The sequence below is a fragment of the Cervus elaphus genome, chromosome 23 (genome assembly GCF_910594005.1).
Source record: "Cervus elaphus chromosome 23, mCerEla1.1, whole genome shotgun sequence".
Taxonomy (NCBI): domain Eukaryota; kingdom Metazoa; phylum Chordata; class Mammalia; order Artiodactyla; family Cervidae; genus Cervus; species Cervus elaphus.
In genome coordinates this window covers 55,031,893-55,049,935 of record NC_057837.1, presented here as the reverse complement: position 1 = coordinate 55,049,935, position 18,043 = coordinate 55,031,893, and the positions used below count along the sequence as shown (strand labels likewise).

Here is an 18,043-nt window from a genome sequence, read left to right as displayed (position 1 = left end):
ACTTAAATTAATATCCTCGACTTTACTTCTTGGCCTGCAATGTCTGAAATATTTAACTGTGTGACCCGTTAACAAAAAAAATTGCCAAGCCTACTTAGAATAGTGGAGGAGGACTGTCTTTTCCATAAGTGATGCTGGGCCAATGGGGTACCCTAAAGGGGAAAAGTCAAGTGACCCCTGTGTTTGCTTAGTCACTCAGTCATGTCCGAGGCTATGCAACCCCATGGACTGCAGCCTGCCAGGCTCCTCTGTCCCTGAGGATTCCCCAGGCAAGAATACTGGAGTGGGTTGCTGTGCCCTCCTCCAGGGGAATCTTCTTAACCCAGGTCTCCCTCATTACAGGTGGATTCTTTACCATCTGAGCCACCAGGGAAGTCCCAAGTGACCCCTACCCCATGCTACACCCCAGATCAGTTCCAGGTAGATTGTAACTCTGAGTTTGCAAGACAAAGTAGACAAATAGAAGAGAATTGGGAGTGATGTGTGGGGAAAGCTTTCTTATACGTGATGAAGCACAGAGAATACAGCAAAGGTTGATGATTTGACTTCATGAAAAATGAGAATCTACTTATCACTACTTAAGAAAGCGGAAAGACTGTAAAGCAATTATCCTTCAATTAAAAATAAATAATTTTTTAAGTGAGAAGTTAAACCGGAGATGAGAGAGGATATTTGTGACACTTAATGACTGACAAAGAGGCACGTCCTGAATATAGATGAGTGTGCAAACTCAGTAGTGTCCAACTCTTTGTGACCCTGTGGACTGTAGCCCACCAAGCTCCTCTGTTCATAGGGTTTTCCAGGCAAGAATACTGGAGTTGGTTGCCATTACCTTCTCCACCTGAATAGAGAGAGAGCCTCAAATCACTATGTAAAGACAGATAACCTGATAGGAGAAAAATTAAAAACAACAAGCTGCCTATGAAAGAGGAGAGCCTGGTGGTAGATCCATGTGAGGACATGTCAACCTCAGCAGGCAACGCAGATAAAAGCCAAAAACCTACCAGAATGACTAGCCTTTGAAAGACTGGCAACACCGGTTCTCACATCGATGAGAACGAGGAGAAATGGCATTCCCATGTGCTTGGTGGGGATGCACTATGGTACAGCCTCTCCAATAACAATCAGCATTTTCCATTTAAATTTGAATATACCTTTGCCTAATTGAGAGGGAAACTGTTCCTCTTCTCACACCTCTGACACCAAAGCTGTAGGTTTTCCACCCCAGCCAATCCTCTGACTTTGCATGGACACCAACTGGGTGTTCTCTAATTTAACTCAATTCTGACCCTCACAGCCTGGAGTCAGCACAGACCGTGAGGCTCAGGGCTCAGTCCACAAGCCCACTTTCCTTCACATGTGGGTCACAAGTGTTGAGTCTCCTCCTGGTTACTCGCTCCTATCCAACTCAGTTCTCACCACCCACACCTCTGGTCAATCATTTGCTACGAAGTTTCACAGAACTGGGGACAGCACACACTTACTCTTCCTGGTTTATCATGAAGGAATGTCCAGGTCAAGCACTACATAGGGGGAGGTCCAGACGGGTCTCAAATGCAAGTGTTTCTATCCCCGTGGTGATGGGTGTACCACCCTCCTGCCACATGGATGTGTTCACCAACTCAGAAGCTCTCCATACCCCAGAGTTCAGGGATTTTTGTGGAAGCTTCATCCTGCAGGCATGATCCATGAACTCAACCCCTCAACTCAGCACCTCTCCCCTCCCCAGAAGATGGAGTGGGCAGGGGGCTGAGAGCTCCAAGTTTCTAATCATGACTCAGACTTTCTGGTGACCAGCCCCCTCCAGGAGCCCACCCAGAGTCACTTCATTAGAACAAAAGATGCCCTATCACCTGGAAAATTCCCAGGGACTTAGGAGCCATGGGTAAGGTACCCCTGTCAATCCATCACTGCAGAGGTTGCAAGGGTTTCAAGAGTTCTGTGTCAGGAATGGAGGGCAGAGACCAATTGTGTATTTTTCATCATGCCGCTGGTCTTAGGTACAAGCCCAAAAGAAGTATGGACCCATTCATACCAAGAGCTCTGCACCAGAATTTGATAAACCTGAAAAGAACCCCAAGACTCATCAGCATTAGGTTGGTTAAGAACCTGGGGGTGGATTCATTCAGTGAAATTCTGTGTAGCAGCAAAAATGAACAGGGTAGGCAAATCCCACAGACATGCATCGAGGGATAGAGGGCTGGGAAATGCAGACTGTGGTCCAGACCTGGACAACGTGGAGTGTGTGTACAACCTCACAGAGGAAGCAGGAGGAGGTGGGCCTGGGGGACTTTGAGGGATGAGAGGGGGGACCTGGGCCAGGTGTTCATTCTGTTATCATTCCTGTGTTTGTTTACTGAAGTTGCAAGCACTTTCCCACAGGTCATTTATACTTCACAATTTCAAAGCATCTTTTCAGTGCATGTAGAGGGCTTCCTAGCTGGGTTTGGAAAGGTGGGGAGTTCAAGGGGAACACCGCAAGTGGGAGTTCTGCTGGTAGAAGGTTCTAGAAACACAAAGTGAAAGTGTTAATCACTCAGTCATGTCCAACTCTTTGTGACTCCTTGGACTGTAGCCTGCCAGGCCCCACTGTCCATTGAATTCTCCAGGCAAGAATACTGGCCATGTCCTTCTCCAGGGGATCTTCCCCACTCAGGGATCAAACCCAGGTCTCCTGCATTGCAGGCAGATGCCCTGGTCTGATCCACCAGGGAAGTCAAAGGACCTGCTTCAAAGGAGCCATTTGCAAGGTTAAAAGTCCCAAGAAACTCTCATGAAAGGAGACTTGAAGCAAATCCCCGGAGGAGGGCCCAAAGGGACCCCCTAATTTCCCGGTTCCATAAATCCCTACTCTCTCACGTCAGGTCCCATCAAGCACGGTCTCCCTCGTCCGTCATTTCAGCGACTCTCAAGGCACGGGCAAAAGGAGCTTTACGGTCAGGTGAACCATAAACTCCTGGCAACTTCTCCCTTTCCTCTCCCTTCTTAGCAACCATTTAAAGGCGGTCTTTTTGTGGGTAATACCAGCAGGGCTGGAATCTGGAAGAAGGTTTTTGTGTGCAGTCTTGCAGGAAAGCTGATAGCAATTCAATTAGAAAATGCAAATGAGGTCACATATTTCCCACGGGAGAGCTGCATTGCCCCCAAGGAATTGGAGCAACGTTCGGCCTTGCAGTCGATACTGAGATCAAGTTCTCGCACCCTCGTCATCTGGCTAGCTGTGCATCACTTGAAAGTGTCAATGGGACCTGTGGGTATAGTTTGCAAAAAGGAAACTGTTGTTTATGAAACTAATATTAGATTGTAGAGTGTGTCAGCATCTATGAAAAATAAACTCTGTCACGTGTTATCCCGTGCCCGGGCCGAGATGCCAAAGCGCCATCTTTCCCTGGAATTTCCACCTCCCCAGGTGATGGGCTGAACTGTGCCCCCAGAGTTCCTGTGTGGAAGTCCTAGCCCACAGTTCCTCAGAATGGGACCAGGTTGTCAGACGGAATTAGTTCCGGTAAGGTCCTCGGGGCAGGGAGACCCTAATCCTAAGTGACTGGTGAACTTACTAAAGAGGAAATTTTAACACAGAGTCCTTGGTGCTTCCCCTGTGGTGCAGCAGTAAAGAATCTGCCTGCTAATGCAGGAGATACAAGTTCAATCCTTGGGTCAGGAAGATCCTCTGGAGGAAGAAATGGCAACCCACTCCAGTATTCCTGCCTGGAGAATCCCATGGACAGAGGAGCCTGGCAGGAAACAGTCCATGGGGTCGCGAAGAGTCAGATGAGACTGAATGGCTAAGCACAGCACAACAGCACAGTCCCGGGCAGAACCCGTGTGAAGATGAAGACAAGGATGGAGGTGACCTTTCTGCAAAACAAGGACACCGCCAACCACCAGGCTCCAGGATAGGGGCCTGGGGCGAGGCTCTCGCTCAGCCCTGCGGGGTACTGCCCTTCACACACCTGGTCTTGGCGTCTGGCCTCCAGAACGATGACGTGAGTGTCTGCCATGGAAACCCCTGTCTGTGGTGGGCCCAGGACAGTCAGTCACCGGGGATGTCGCCAGTGCCTTCCAGCTGAGGTGGAGACCCGACCCCAGAGGTGGAGACACACACCGTCCGTGCAACCTCCTGAAGGTGGATGAGAGTTCGGAGCCTGCAGTCCTCTTCCCGCTGCTGTTCATGTCTCCAGTCCCGGTGAGGACATCGTGCCAAGACCACAGGTGTTAAAGCCCCATCCCCACAGTCTGCCTCTGTGAGTGGAAGGAGCCCGTCGGTATCACAGACGCCCAGATCGGCGACAGGACACAGAATAGAGGACCTGGCTGAGAAGCAGTTCCTGAGACCCCCCAACCCCGGTCCCTAAGGAAAGGCTGGCCCCCGAGCAGCCCTCCATGAGCGCCAGAGGACCAGCACTGTGCCTTAACCCCTACGGTGCCCACTTGGGAGTTTTAACCCAAGGGGGCCCGTGGAGCTTGCCACGCGTAGTGTCACCTTGGGAAAGTGCATGAAGGTCATCAGGTGGAGCCCGGGAAGCAGGGTGTGCACGCACCTTCAGAAAGTAGCAAGATGGTCCTTTTATGCTTTTCCAAAAGGTGGCCTCCACGTGACAGAAACAGTGATTCCCACTATGGCCCATACGTGACGGTACGGCCAGCGAGCGAGCAGACTGCTGTCCATGCGCCTGTTCTCCTTCGGAGGATGGCAGCCATGTGAATGAGTGATGGGGAGCTCGGTGCTCCTGCAGGTTTAGGTGGTGCCGCCCATGCGGGCCAGCTTCAGGCACAGGCTTGACTGCCTGGGGGACTCAAGAACCAAGTGTCCATGTCACAGGCCCACACAGACTGCCAGGAAGGAAATCCATGGTGACCACAGCGGGTGGCCCCGCCCAGGGATAGGTGATCAGTGTTAGACCTCAGTGGGTGCACAGTGCTCTCCAGAAATCCACAGCTGTTAACTCCGCAAGTGCGAAGGCAGAAGTGAGTTCTAACCCCTGGAAGCTGCACCTTCTGCAGTTTCGGAGAGCTGCCGGCTGCCCCGGGGTGAGCAGGAGTGATACAGTGGAAAAGGGCCAACTTGGACCATGTTTCAGCCTGCTGATGTCCTTGAACGAGTGTCAGGGTCTGCGTTTTGCAGAGGAGAGGTGCCCAGGGTCCAGGCCCAGGGAGAAAGGCAAGACAGTCACTGGTCACTTTCCCTGGCCTATCGTGGGAGTGGGGAATGGCCCAGGGCTGGGCCGGTAGAGGGCAGAGGCTGCTGGTCTGTCCCGGGGGCCAGGAGTGCAACATCTGAGTCAAGACTGGAGATAAGAGAAGCAGGCAGAGATGGGAGCACCTTCGGGCTAGGGGAGCACCCTTAGGCAGGGCCCAGGCCAGGTGGCCCTTGGAGAGGCACTTGTGTCTATTCTAAGATGTATCGGGGTTCCAGGTGGGCTGAGAGCAAGGGTGGGAGTGTCAGGAGAGTGTATGCTCCTCGGTTTTTGTCTCGTCACAACAAAGATTTGGAGTGACGAACATTAAAGCCCCCCTCGACGTGTCACAGCTCTCAGGTCTTGAACAGACCGTGTTATCACTCTCAGGTCTCGAACAGACCATGTTATAGCTCTTAGATAAATCAGGGTTACAGCTCTATTTTATTTAGATAATAGCAGGAAAATCCATCTTCGAGGCGTGAGGGCATGTCGACCCAAAGACCCGAAGAGAAGAGCGCCCCAGCGTGTGGGAGGGAGAGAGCTAGCTTTGGCTCCTCTTTTTATGTTTTTCTCTCCCTGGGCCTGTCCTATGTAAATTGGGCCAGCCTGGAGTGCTGTTTGTTTTACCTGAGGTTCTCACTCCAGTCCTCGGACCTTCCTTTGTTCTATTTTCGCGGACTTTTCCCTTCCAGGTCTTTTAGCCACTGCCATTCTGGACTCCTTTTCCCTATTCTAACTACCTAACAGGAGGGTGAGGCTTTTTCTGCAGCCACCCTGGCTTAGCCAGCACCATGCCCGGCCTGCTTCCTGCTGTGTCTCTGCTGAGAGAGAGGCAAGGAGTAGGCGCTGGTCAGGGCTGGTTTACTAAGTGGGATGAAGGCCCCCAGGGGCTGGCCCCACTGCCTCTCCCGCCCCATGGGGGCCATCGCATCTCACCATTGTGTTCTGGCCAGGCCACTGTCCATTCCCTGCTGCAGGAGGTCCCACCACCCAATACCCACCACCTGGATCCTAGCACCTCCCCCTTCTCAGCTTCTCTTAAGCCTCAGAGGGCGGAAGCCATCCCCACCCAGCCAAGTCCACTCTGCCTCCTTGTTCCCATGAGGGGACACCCGTCACTTCTGCAGGACACACCCCTGCCTCCTTCATTGCCTCTCCTGCAGCTGTGCAGGCACCAAGATGTGAGTACAAACAGAAAGAGACCCTCCCTCACCACCCACAAAATGCTCACCTTCATCCTGACCGAAGCCTTCCAGAACCATCCATGCTGACGAAACTGACCGTTTTTCTCACTAATTGACACCAATGCGAGCGATCCCAGCCAGTCCCATCGCTTGCAACTCCAGGAAAAAGCCACGCATTTTGGCTTAACTTGCTCATTTCATTTATTTATCTTCTCTTACTGTAATTGTACTTCTTTCTGTAAACTAAAGAGTAATTTCATTTACGTTGTTGCTGTCAAAACATAATTGTCCTAATTCCCTAGAGCAGGTCCCCAAGCAGGGCGCTCGGAGGAGAAGCCTGGAGTTTGGGTTGTCACAGCGGGTGGGGGGGTGCTCCTGGCATCGCGTGGACCCAAGCACCCTACAAGTGCACAGGACACCCCCCCAAAGCACGCCCTGCTTCCACACGTTGGCAGTGCAGAGAGCCTGGTTTAGAGCCAGGCGGGATCAGGGGGAAATTCTCAGGCCCTAGGAGACACATTGTCTTGTGTCTTCGTTTTGTGGGGGATACAAGGCTGCAGAGGGCAAGGGGTGTGCTTTGAGTGTCTGTTAAGAGAAATGAGGTTTTCAAACTACTTGAGAACACGAAGCTTCCCTGAGGATGCTGGTGATGGAAACAAGTTGCCTGAAGAAACAGGGCTCCGCGGTTCCCCAGGGATGCTCCCACCCCCACAGTCCCTGACCCGTCTGCTTAGGAAACAGCGGCAGTGCTGTCAGAACCACACAGCACCGCGACATCCGGCCTCCAGGTCAGGGCTTCCCCTTGTGAGTGATGAGCAGGGAGGGGCCACGGGACACGGCCCGAGTTCAGACCCCAGCCGCCGTCACAGCCGTATGAACCTGGCCAGTCCCTGGACCTCTGCTCGGGTATGAGTGACGACCGTGTCAGCTCGTCCCTTCCTGGGTTGTTCTGGGTACAAGTGAGCGAGGCTGGGGGGAGTCCATCCCATCCCCCACTCCACCCCACCCCCGCATCCCCCACACCCCAGGCAGCGAGTACAGAAGTGTTAGCGTCAGACTTTCCTTCCAAATATGGATACACAAGGAAATAATCATGCTGTTTCGTGCAGGAGACCTTTCTTTGCGTGACTTTCATGGGAATTCTCAAAACAGTCTCCCCTTCTTAGAAGAGATGAGAAGTAAGAAATACCATAGCTGCTTTGAGGGGCAAGGATAGGGCATTGGTCTTCCCCATTGTGTTGTGGATGTAAAAAAAATTCCACTAAGTGCTTTTCAGAACCAAACTCATGCAAATGTTTGTTTAGAATGGCTCCCATGCTCTATTTGTTAAAGAAGGGAGCTATCTTTCTGTTGTTTTATTTTGTGTTTGTTAAATACCATTTTATTCTGCCGGTCCTTAGCTGCCATGGAAACCAGCCAGAAGGCTGCAGACAGAACCCTAGTTAAATATTTTAAATATACATGCTTGCAGGCAAACAAAATGTACCATTTTTCAAATGTATATTGAAAGGGAAGTCGGAGGTAGAGGAATGAACTATCTTATAGATTTTGGTGCCTCTCTTTTTTTCTCACGAAATCTAATTATCCTCAGTGAAAATCAGTACTAGACCTGACATTTGGGGGAGTTGGGATGGGTAGGACGCTGTTTCCTTATTTGAAGCATGTTTAACCCAAAGCTGCAAGGAAGCAATGAAAACAGGAAGGCTGGTGAATCAGAAACCAAGGAGAGAGCCGTAAATAACACTGATGCTTGAGGGTGGATCTCATGCACCTGTGTTCCATCACACGTTTGTGAGTCCACACGCAGACACAGTATGTCACCCCCTCATGTCTCATTCTGAGCACAGACCCACAAATTCTGTAACCTGGGGGCACAAAGCCCTACATCAGTCATGTTTCTGCTGGGATGGGCCAGCCCCTTCCCCAACATCGGGGCCACCGAGAGGGTCCGATGAGACTGCAAGTGATCTTGGTCACTCTGTACATAAGAAGGTGCAGAAGCAGGCAGGGCTTGGACGCTGGGCGCTGGTTAAAGGAAAGGGGTGGATACCCAGAGATGGAGTAGAGTGAGACTCACAGGCACAGGTTGACCTCTGTGATGAAAGAGAAGCTGCTGCTAAGTCGCATCAGTTGTGTCCAACTCTGTGCGACTCCATAGACAGCAGCCCACCAGGCTCTCCCGTCCCTGGGATTCTCCAGGCAAGAACACTAAAGTGGGTTGCCATTTCCTTCTCCAATGCATGAAAGTGAAAAGTGAAAGTGAAGTCACTCAGTCGTGTCTGACTCTTAGCGACCCCATGGGCTGCAGCCTACCAGGCTCCTCTGTCCATGGGATTTTCCAGGCAAGAGTACTAGAGTGGGGTGCCATTGCCTTCTCTGAAACAGAAGCAGCCCCAGCCTAATCAGGACTCCCAGGACCTTCCACCTGAGGACTTCCTCTCCCTGCATTTCCCAGAAAATTCAGTGCAGGTCCCAGTTCCAGACCTCTGACCCTCAGCTGTGCATCCACCACCCAGAGAGGTGCTGGCACGTGGCTCCCGGGCACATGACCAGCCTAGAAACCAGAGAGCAGGGAAGACCAGCAAGTTAAAGAACAGGATTCCCTGTTGCCTGCATCATCCCTTCCTTATCTGCTTATGCAAATTGCAGCCACAGGCTCCAGCCTCACAGAAGCCTTGTCTCTCAGCATTAAGGGTCCGGGGTTGCACTGCCCATCAATGTGTGGGGCACCTTCCCCAGGAGGAGCTGCCCGGGGTGGTGAGTGCCCACTATCACCTCTAGGGGGAGGGAGCCCACCCTGTGCCCCTTGATTAAGAAGCGTCCTCTTGGACATCAGGGTTACCTCGCCTGATGGACAGGTCCCACGGGGAGCTGGCTTGAACATTTTCTGATAAATTTAGCTTTTATTGAATCTGGTGGACTTGTGCTTATGCTATTCTCTCAAAAGTGGGGGGAGAGCTTCGCTAACAGACCAGTGGTAAAGAATCCGCCTGCCAGTGCAGAAGACACAGGTTTGATCTCTGGTCCAGAAAGATCCCACATGCCACGGAGCAACTAAGCCCTTGTGCTGTAACTACTGACCCTGTGCTCTAGAGTCAGGGAGCCACAACTACTGAGCCCCTGTACCCCAACTCCTGAAGCTGGCATGCACCCTAGAGCCCGTACTCCCCAAGAAGAGAAGCCACTGCAATGGGAAGCTCGTGCACCACAACTGGAGAGTACCCCCCACTTGCCACATCTAGAGAAAAGCCTGCATAGCAACAAAACCCCAGCACAGCCAAAAACAAATAAATAATTTTTTAGTGGGGGAAATTTAAGGCACTGAGGCAGAGCAGCCCAGGACCCAACAGCTTCATGCAATGGCTGTGGGGGCGTCAGACTTCATCTGTGACCCCATCTTTGAGGGGCAGGGTGACTAGGTGCTCTTAAGAAACACACTGTGGTCTGGGAGTTTATAAGCCACTTCCAGATCCACGTCATCCCATGAGGGCAGAGGCCTCTGGGGAGCCGTCTTCTCTGGAGGACTGGAGCTCACTGCAGTTTGCTGAAAGGCCGGGCCCCCACGTGTGATGACCTGGGCTTGTGTCCCAGGCCCTGCTCCCCGTCCACCTGCTCCAGGCAACAGCCAAGGGCCCCAGGACCCAGACTGGCTCATAGTGGGACCCTCACCTGCACTCCCATCACCAGGAGAGGTGAACATTCTCCACTTACCCACAGCTAACCAGCTGACACCCTCCTCAATCCAGAATGTCTAAGAAGGAGTTTCTACATTGGAGACAGAGTCTGGGTTGTTTGTATTCCCTGCTCACTTCTGAGTGTTCTATGAGTCAGCTATTTGCTTACACTTGGCTCTTCATAATTCTGTGTTCCTACCAGTGAGTGGCTGGATAACAGGAAAATATAACCAATTATAAGTTTTTGCATGTAGATCGGAGGAGGAGCGTATAACTATCGTCCTCCCCTGACACTTTTCTCTCTCTCATTTTTTTTTCCTTTTTGAAAAAAAAAGGAAGAAAAAAAGAAGCGATAATTTAAAACCTGCCCCAGGATAGTTTTGCATTATTCATCTTTCACTTGTGAACGTTGATGGGAGGGAAATGACCCAGCTTCTTCCTGATGTCGGCGAGTCCCTGAAGACCTCACCAGGGAGTCACTCTCAATTACGCTCATAATCAGACTCAGAGGACAACCTCTTGAAAGGAGAGCAGGGCCAGGCGGGCGCAGGGCTGCGGGAACTTAAGAAAATGAGATGGTATGCCCTGTGAGGAGCTGGGGAGAAAGCCACCTCGGGGAGATGGGCACAGGGGTCACTGCTGGGCTCCGGGTTTGGGCTCAGGGCAGGGAGAGGGTAGAAAGTGATGGCTTTGCAGGGGGCATCGTATAGCTTGTCTGTGGACTTGGGGCCATGGCCTTCCCTTGAGAAAGGAGGACAGTCCTTGTCCTCCTGCATCCCTTTCTTTCCTGAGTTCACTGAAGTGTGTTCCTAAGTGTGAGGGTTGCGTCCCTTTTTCCCTGGAGAGAGGATGCTACACCTGAGATTGGTCCAGAAACCCTGCCAAGAGAGAAGCACTGAGCCCAGAGACGAGGTGACCTGGAAGGATCTTAGACCCTGTCCTAGGCACCCAGATCCCCAAGAGCCACAGGCAGAGTGGGGCACATGTCCCTCCAGGGGGAGCAGCCCAAGCAGCCACACAAGCACCAGATGTTTTCTTTACAGAGTGCGTGTTTATTGAGGATGTGACCCTGTAGTTCACCTGTATCGCTTGGGAGTGAGACCACCTAACATCCCCAGATTGTGACCTGAGGCAGACACTCCCCACCTCTGGCCCACAGCCCAGCTGCCCCCCAGAGCTCATCTGGCCCCTGGAGAGGAAAACAGAGGCCCAGGGGAAATAAAAGACTCACTCAGAGCCCAGGCCTGGAGCAAGGACACCCCCCCGCCCCCGCCGCCCCTGGGGAAACTCTTCTGGGCAGCTCCCCATTTCAGAGCCTCCTCGGCAGAAGAATCCAGTGCTGAACCCAATCGACTAAGTCTCAGTGGGAGAGGCCATCTCAAAGGAGAGATGCTTTGTAAGTAAGAGCCGATTAAGGAGCAGGCAGACTCAGGGCTTCACAAACAAGCGTCCAGTCTCTGCGTCATCTACTCCTGTTAGCCATGGTCCCCACCCACATCTGCCCTCTTCAGGAAAGGCCATACCTGTGGGCAGGACAGCCCTGTGTCCCATAGAAGCCCACCGGCCACCCCATCCTACGGTCAGGGCTCCAAGGGGTCCCCAGAGCCAGCAGACTCCACCCAGACTCACAGAACAGAGGTGCAGACTCACAGGGGGTGATGTACAGAATTCAGGGGAACCGCGTCAGGATTCGAATGCCACCCGCCGCTGCACACCATCCCCGCAGCCGCCCACTCTGCAGGCGGGTGGGCTGGGTCGAGGGTCCAACCAGACCACCAGGCGATTTCCTCAGTGCTCGCCGTTCTGCAGACCTGCAGGTACGAGTGTGGCCGAATCCAAGGCCAGCCCGGCAGTCAGGAACCACCCCCTACTGGTTACAAGGCCTCTGACTTGAGCTGAGGTGTCTGTAAGGAACCAGTGATGTGGGCTTGGTCATCGGGTCAGGGCCGGGCTGTTGGTTCTGAGAAAGTTGTGACACCTTATATACAGAGAGAGAGACATACAACAGCACACATATATGTACACATGTACACATACACATACATGTCCGTGTCCATACATACATGTGCCTATATAGGCCTGGACATGAACACGCACATGTGTGGCTTTTAGTAACAGGAGCACAGAGGCTACATCCGTGTCTCACCCGACATCCACCATAGTGGCTCCAGAAGCACTGGTGACCTTGGCGCATGGGGAAATGCTGGCTGTCGTCGGCTCAGAGATGCTCTCCACAGTGGCCACAGCGTTATTTCCCATCTGTGTGACTGTGCGTTGGGATTTGCGAGCCGAGCGGCCTGAGGTCATCACAGGTCCAGAAGCGCACACTCGCCCCCTGGCAACGGCTGGTCCATGTCGGCGTCAGCATCCCTCCCCCAGAGGAACGGGGTGTCTTCCCGTCCCGCGAAGCTAGCGCAGGTCTGGCATCGATCTTCTCCAGATTTTGTTATTACATTTGTCTCACAGCTTTAAAATAGTAGCAAATATGTGCAATTTATTTAAACAACACTAGGGAAATTAACGCCATGGAGGCGCAGCCTCAGCAGAGGAGGATGAGGCAGGTTTTTTAAAGGAGAACAGAACGGTTCGATGAAAACCTTTCAAATCCTGAGTCTGCAATTCAGAGGCTCAGATGAGCCTCTGCAGGTGGCCAGGTAGACCTGCATTCTCTGCATCACACACAGGGAGATGTGGGGGGAGCCCAGATGTCCAGTCCCCACCTCCCAGAGATTATACCTGTGGCTGGTACCCCTGCCCCAGCCCACCAACCCCCACCATCATGCAAGGTGTGTTTGGCTGATTCCATCTGCTGCCCTCACACAAACAAGCTCAGAACAAACACTGTCTCACTCCCATCTCCTGAGGCAGTTGCTAGGACAGGTGACCCTCATTTCCCGAGGAGCGAGGTCTTGCATCTGTGGAGGGTGACAGCCCCCTGGTCCCCTGGAGGGCTCCATAAACACACACCACAGGCATCATCCCAGAGGGCGTGAGTCCAGGCAGGGATCTCACACTTTGCGTTTCTAACCTGCAAGCTGACCTGTGGGGAACTCAGAGATGAACCAATGTCTTTGGGCCTCTTAGTTGGGAATGTCCCTGTCTAACCAGCCCACTGCATGCTGACATGAGGACTCCTAGAGGGGATGTGACCTGATGAAGAAACCCCAGAAGTGAGGGTAGCATGCAGCCAGATGCTCCAACCTTGAGGCCTGACCCCCGGCACTCAGATCCTACCTTCAGAAGTGACTTGGCCTCCCTGGGTCCCCTGGTAGAGAAAGGATAACCTTCCTGAGGCCTTGAAGGGAGGAAGGATGCAGGCAGAGACGGTGGAGAACGTTCAGTGACCACAAAGTGACCCTGGCACATGGAGAGCAATCATCTGCATCCTGGCTGCCAGGGACTTCCCTAGTGGCTCAGAAAATAAACAACCTGCCTGCAATGCAGAAGACCTGGGTTTAATCCCTGGTTCTGGAAGATTCCCTTGAGGAGGGCATAACAACCCACTCCAATATTCTTGCCTGGAAAAATCCCATGGACAGACTACAGTCCAGGGTCAAAAAGACAAATTGACATATTTGTCAAAAAGACGAATCGGACATAATTGAACCACTGACACTTTCACCTTCTGGCTGCCAGGGAAGTAGAGACACACAGCTAGGACCTCCCTGAATGCTGTTCTGTGATGCTCATCAAGGAGCCTAGAGACGACCCCGCCCATCATCATGAGAGACGCAAGGTTGGTCACAAGGCTGGGAGGATGTCAGGTCTCCATAGAAATCAAGGCCTCTGGGGATGCACACACCTCACACGGATCCTTCTGATGAAGGTGGGATGCAACTTAGGGAAACTTTTGGTTTTTAACTGCCTTAAATGCGATTTAAATGCATTTAAATGCAGGAATTCAACACGGAAGACAGCTGGGCCTCTGGTGGGGAAAGTCCCAGAGGGGGTCTTCAGTGGAGTACCGTTAGCCTAGATAGGTTTCTCCACTGATGTAGCATTAGGTTTTGCCTACAAAGGTCTGTACAGTCAAAGCTATGGTTTTCCAGCAGTTGTGTGCGGATGTGAGAGCTGGACAATAAAAAAAGCTGAACACTGAAGAATTAATGCCTTTGAAGTGTGGTGCTGGAGAAGACTCTTCAGAGTCCCTTGGACAGCAAGGAGATCAAATCAGTCAATCCTGAAGGAAATCAACCCTGAAAATTCATTGCAAGTAATGATGCTGAAGCTTAAGTATGAATCCTTTGGCCACCTGATGGGAAGAGCCAACTCATTGGAAAAGATCCTGATGCTGGGAAAGATTGAGGGCAAGGAGGAGAAGAGGATGACAGAGGATGAGGTAGTTGGATGGCATCACCGACTCAATGGACATGAGTTTAAGCAAACTGCAGGAGCTAGTGAAGGACAAGGAAGTCTGGTGTGCTGCAGTCCACAGGGTCGCAAAGAGTCGGACACGACTGAGCGAACTAAACAACAACAAAAAATCAACATTAGGTTTGGGCATTCAGGAAGGATACAAGTTGTTGTTGTTTTTTTTAATCAGCTAGTTTTGTCTGCCTGTGTCTAACATTTCTATGCAACTTTTTTGCAAAAGGGAGTGAGGGAGGCTCTCTGTCCACAGCGGCCAATACCAAGGCCAGCGAGTTCTCACTGGGTCCAGAGCTCAGTTGAGGGTGGAGACCCCGCCGTGACTGGAGAAGGGCCATGTAGGGCCAGGTGCCTCCAACCGAGCTTGGGCTATCCTGGTCCAAGGTCTGTCTCCGTACCATGAGTTTCCATGTGCTCCTGGCTCTGAGGCTTGGAGTAAAATGAACATCAACTGTGGAAACAGTGCAGAGGCAGCCACACTAGGTGCCTTGAAAATAAACCTGGAGGCCACACAGGGGTAGGTGTCACATGTACACAGGAGTTCTGTGGGTTCTTTTAATTATAGAATTTCATGTACATTATAGCATCCTGAAGTATAGAAAGGTAAAAGAAGTCAAGTAAAATAAAACTCACTGGTGACTAGAGAAGGCCAGAGTTCTCATTTCTGTGTGTTTCCTTCCAGCCTTTTCTCTACCCTTTAAAAAATCATGGAACTCATATCGCCCGTAACTTTGGTACCATTTCTTCATTTGCTATTATTGTATGGAATTTTCTTTGTGTATTCAAAGAGTAACTTCTAATGACATGTAATATCCCAAAATATGAATGTAGTGCAAGGAATTTAACTACTGTTTACTACTATCAGAATTCCAGAATTTTTTCCTGATAATTTTACTATTTTATATTTGCACACTATTATCATACAGACAACTACAATGAACATCTTTATTTGTAGGATTTTGTCCACACAGTTTCACTGGGACAGGTTTCAGCTCTGGAGTTATGGGTCAAGAGCGAGGACCTTTTCTGAGGCCGTTGACAGTCACTGGCTAAATGCTGGTCCCAGCAGTGAGGAGGTCCATGACTTCAGAGCAGCCAACATCCAGTCCCACTGATTCCCATCAGGCATGGGCTCTTATCAGTCTAATTTCCATAGCAACTCTCTGAATTCAGTACTGTTATACCATCCCTACTTTACAAAAGAAGCAGCTTAAGCTTAGAAAGATTGAGGGCCTTGCCCCATGTCCACAAATCTTTGGACAAGGGTCTGTGTGACACCAAATCCCACACCCTCAACAGTCACGCCCTGCTGACTCACAGCATACACTCCAGCACCGAGGGTTCACTTTGTTTACTCCTGTCACTTTGATGGGTGAGGAAGATACACTGCTTTAGTTTGGTTTGATAACTGGAAGATGTGAACATTTTTCATGAGTTTATCAATCCTTTGTATTTATTTTGCTGTAATTATCTATTTGTGGTCTTTTTCCTATTATAATAAAGTTCCATTTTTTATTGATTTGTAAGAACTCTTTATATAGAGAGGTTATTAACTCTGGTCATATTTGTTGTAAATTCATCCAAAAATATGGAAAAGGCAATGGCATCCCACTCCAGTACTCTTGCCTGGAAAATCCCGTGGATGGAGGAGCCTGGTAGGCTGCAGTCCATGGGGTCGCAAAGAGTCGGACACGACTGAAGCGACTTAGCAGTAGCAGCAGCAGCAGCATCCATAAATAAGGGTTTTAAATTAAAATGTATGAGTACTTTCCTTTGTCATTTTTTTCCATTATTTTCATCTTTAAAAGCCCTGATCTACTTGTTAAATAGTCAGCTATATTTTCTTTACCCCCACTCAATCTGTAGTCCATTTCTTTGTACAGATGAGAGGCTTGCTAGAATTTTTCCCCCTAGCACATACCCACACACACACACTTTTCCCAACACCATCCAGTCTTTTCCTGGATCTAGATTCTGGGGGTTTCCCTGGTGGCTCAGATGGTAAAGAATCTGCCTGCAATACAGGAGACCAGAGTCCAATCCCTGGGTCAGAAAGATCCCCTGGAGAAGTAAATGGCAACCCACTCCAGTATTCTTGCCTGGAGACTCCTATGGACAGAGGAGACTAGCAGCCTATAGTCCATGGGTTTGCAAAGAGTCTAACACGACTTAGTGATTCACAAACACACACACACACAGATTCTAAATGATGCCTTTTCCTCTGCAAAACCTAACCAGGCTTCTCTGCCTCTTCTCTCCCTTTCTGCAGAAAGGAAAGAAGAACGCAGCCCTGGACCCCGTCCAGCCTCCGAATGACACGCTGCTGCCATGGCCGCAGCACCAGAGCTCCAACGGGCTGAGGCGGCAGAAACGGGACTGGGTCATCCCACCCATCAACGTGCCGGAGAACTCACGCGGGCCCTTCCCGCAGCAGCTGGTGAGGGTGAGTGGAGAGCCTCCTGCCAAGGGGGCTACTCTCAGCTTTAGTCTAGGCTTCTCCTCCCAGGATGTCGAGAATCGAGCCTGATGGGCATGTTCCTGGAGCTTGGGACGGCTCTGCACTGGGTGTCTGAGAAGATCAAGATTTCGCCTTTTCAGTAACAAGATCAGTATTGCACAGAACAGAAAAAAATCAGAAGGGCGGCCGCATCCTCCAGGGTGGACAGGCCTACTCGCTTTGGGTCCTCTCTCTCCGGTCACTGTCAAGTGACGATTCTGGTGCATGGGAGGAGATGGGACAGGAACTTGGCTCGTGGCCCTTGACCTCTGACATCTTCCCTTGATCTGTTTGTGCACACTTCTTCCCCATTGTGACTAAGATGCTAAATGGAGAATGATGGCTTGTCCGTGCTGACAGCGACCTTGGTGAAGTCAGAGGGCCTGAGAATGAGCCTGGGGTGCCAGGGGGCAGTTCTGTGTCCCTTCCCTTGGTGTTACCTGCTCCCGACAGCCACCATGAGGTTGCTTCTCCTGAAGAAGGGAAAGACTCATTTCACAAATTCATGTTTCAATAATCAAGGCCATCAACTAGCATTTTCTTCTTCCCTTTGAATGAAAATTGCAACCTAATATGAGCAATAATTTGATAAAATGGTAGTGAGAATTCCGGTAGATAATGCCCTCCACGGAGAGTGCCTTGCCCTACTCCGTTATTAAGGCGTCATCTTCATTCCTTGGCCTGATTTGTCTGTTTTGTTTCCGATTCTGTTTGATGAAGAAAGGGAGGGTGGTGTTTAGTATGCAGAGATGAAGCCACAAACTTCGCAGGGACCCCAGGTCAGACACCCCATCACACACACATCACAGCCGCAGTGACTTGTCATGAACATCATCCTGCCTTCTCCACACGTGATGCTATGACTTAAGAAATATATAGTTTGGTGTTCATCCCCATTATTCACCAGAACTCCTAAAGCCTGTGCAGTTTCCTAAAAGATAAGAGTAAGAAAGATATCTGCAGACATTCATAGCAAACCCTGTCTAGCACAGCTGAATTTTTGCACAAGGGGACTTTTGGAAAGGCGGGGACCCTCGTCAGCAGGGGGACCAACCCTGAGACTGGAGGGCTGGGACCTGTACTTCTGCCACCCCCACCTCCAGGGTGAAAAGGGGGCTGGAGGTTGAACCAATGGCCCTG

The 18,043-nt window shown here is 51.0% G+C and overlaps 1 protein-coding gene across 2 annotated transcripts in view; it reads left to right on the top strand.

Moving 5' to 3' along the window:
* Positions 1 to 18,043, top strand: part of CDH4 (cadherin 4) — a 475,206-nt gene that overhangs the window by 352,538 nt on the left and 104,625 nt on the right. For both annotated transcript variants that reach the window (XM_043884659.1, XM_043884661.1), the window contains exon 4: positions 16,676 to 16,849. In XM_043884659.1, coding sequence (XP_043740594.1) covers positions 16,676 to 16,849 — 174 coding nt within the window. The remainder of the gene's footprint in view (positions 1 to 16,675; positions 16,850 to 18,043) is intronic.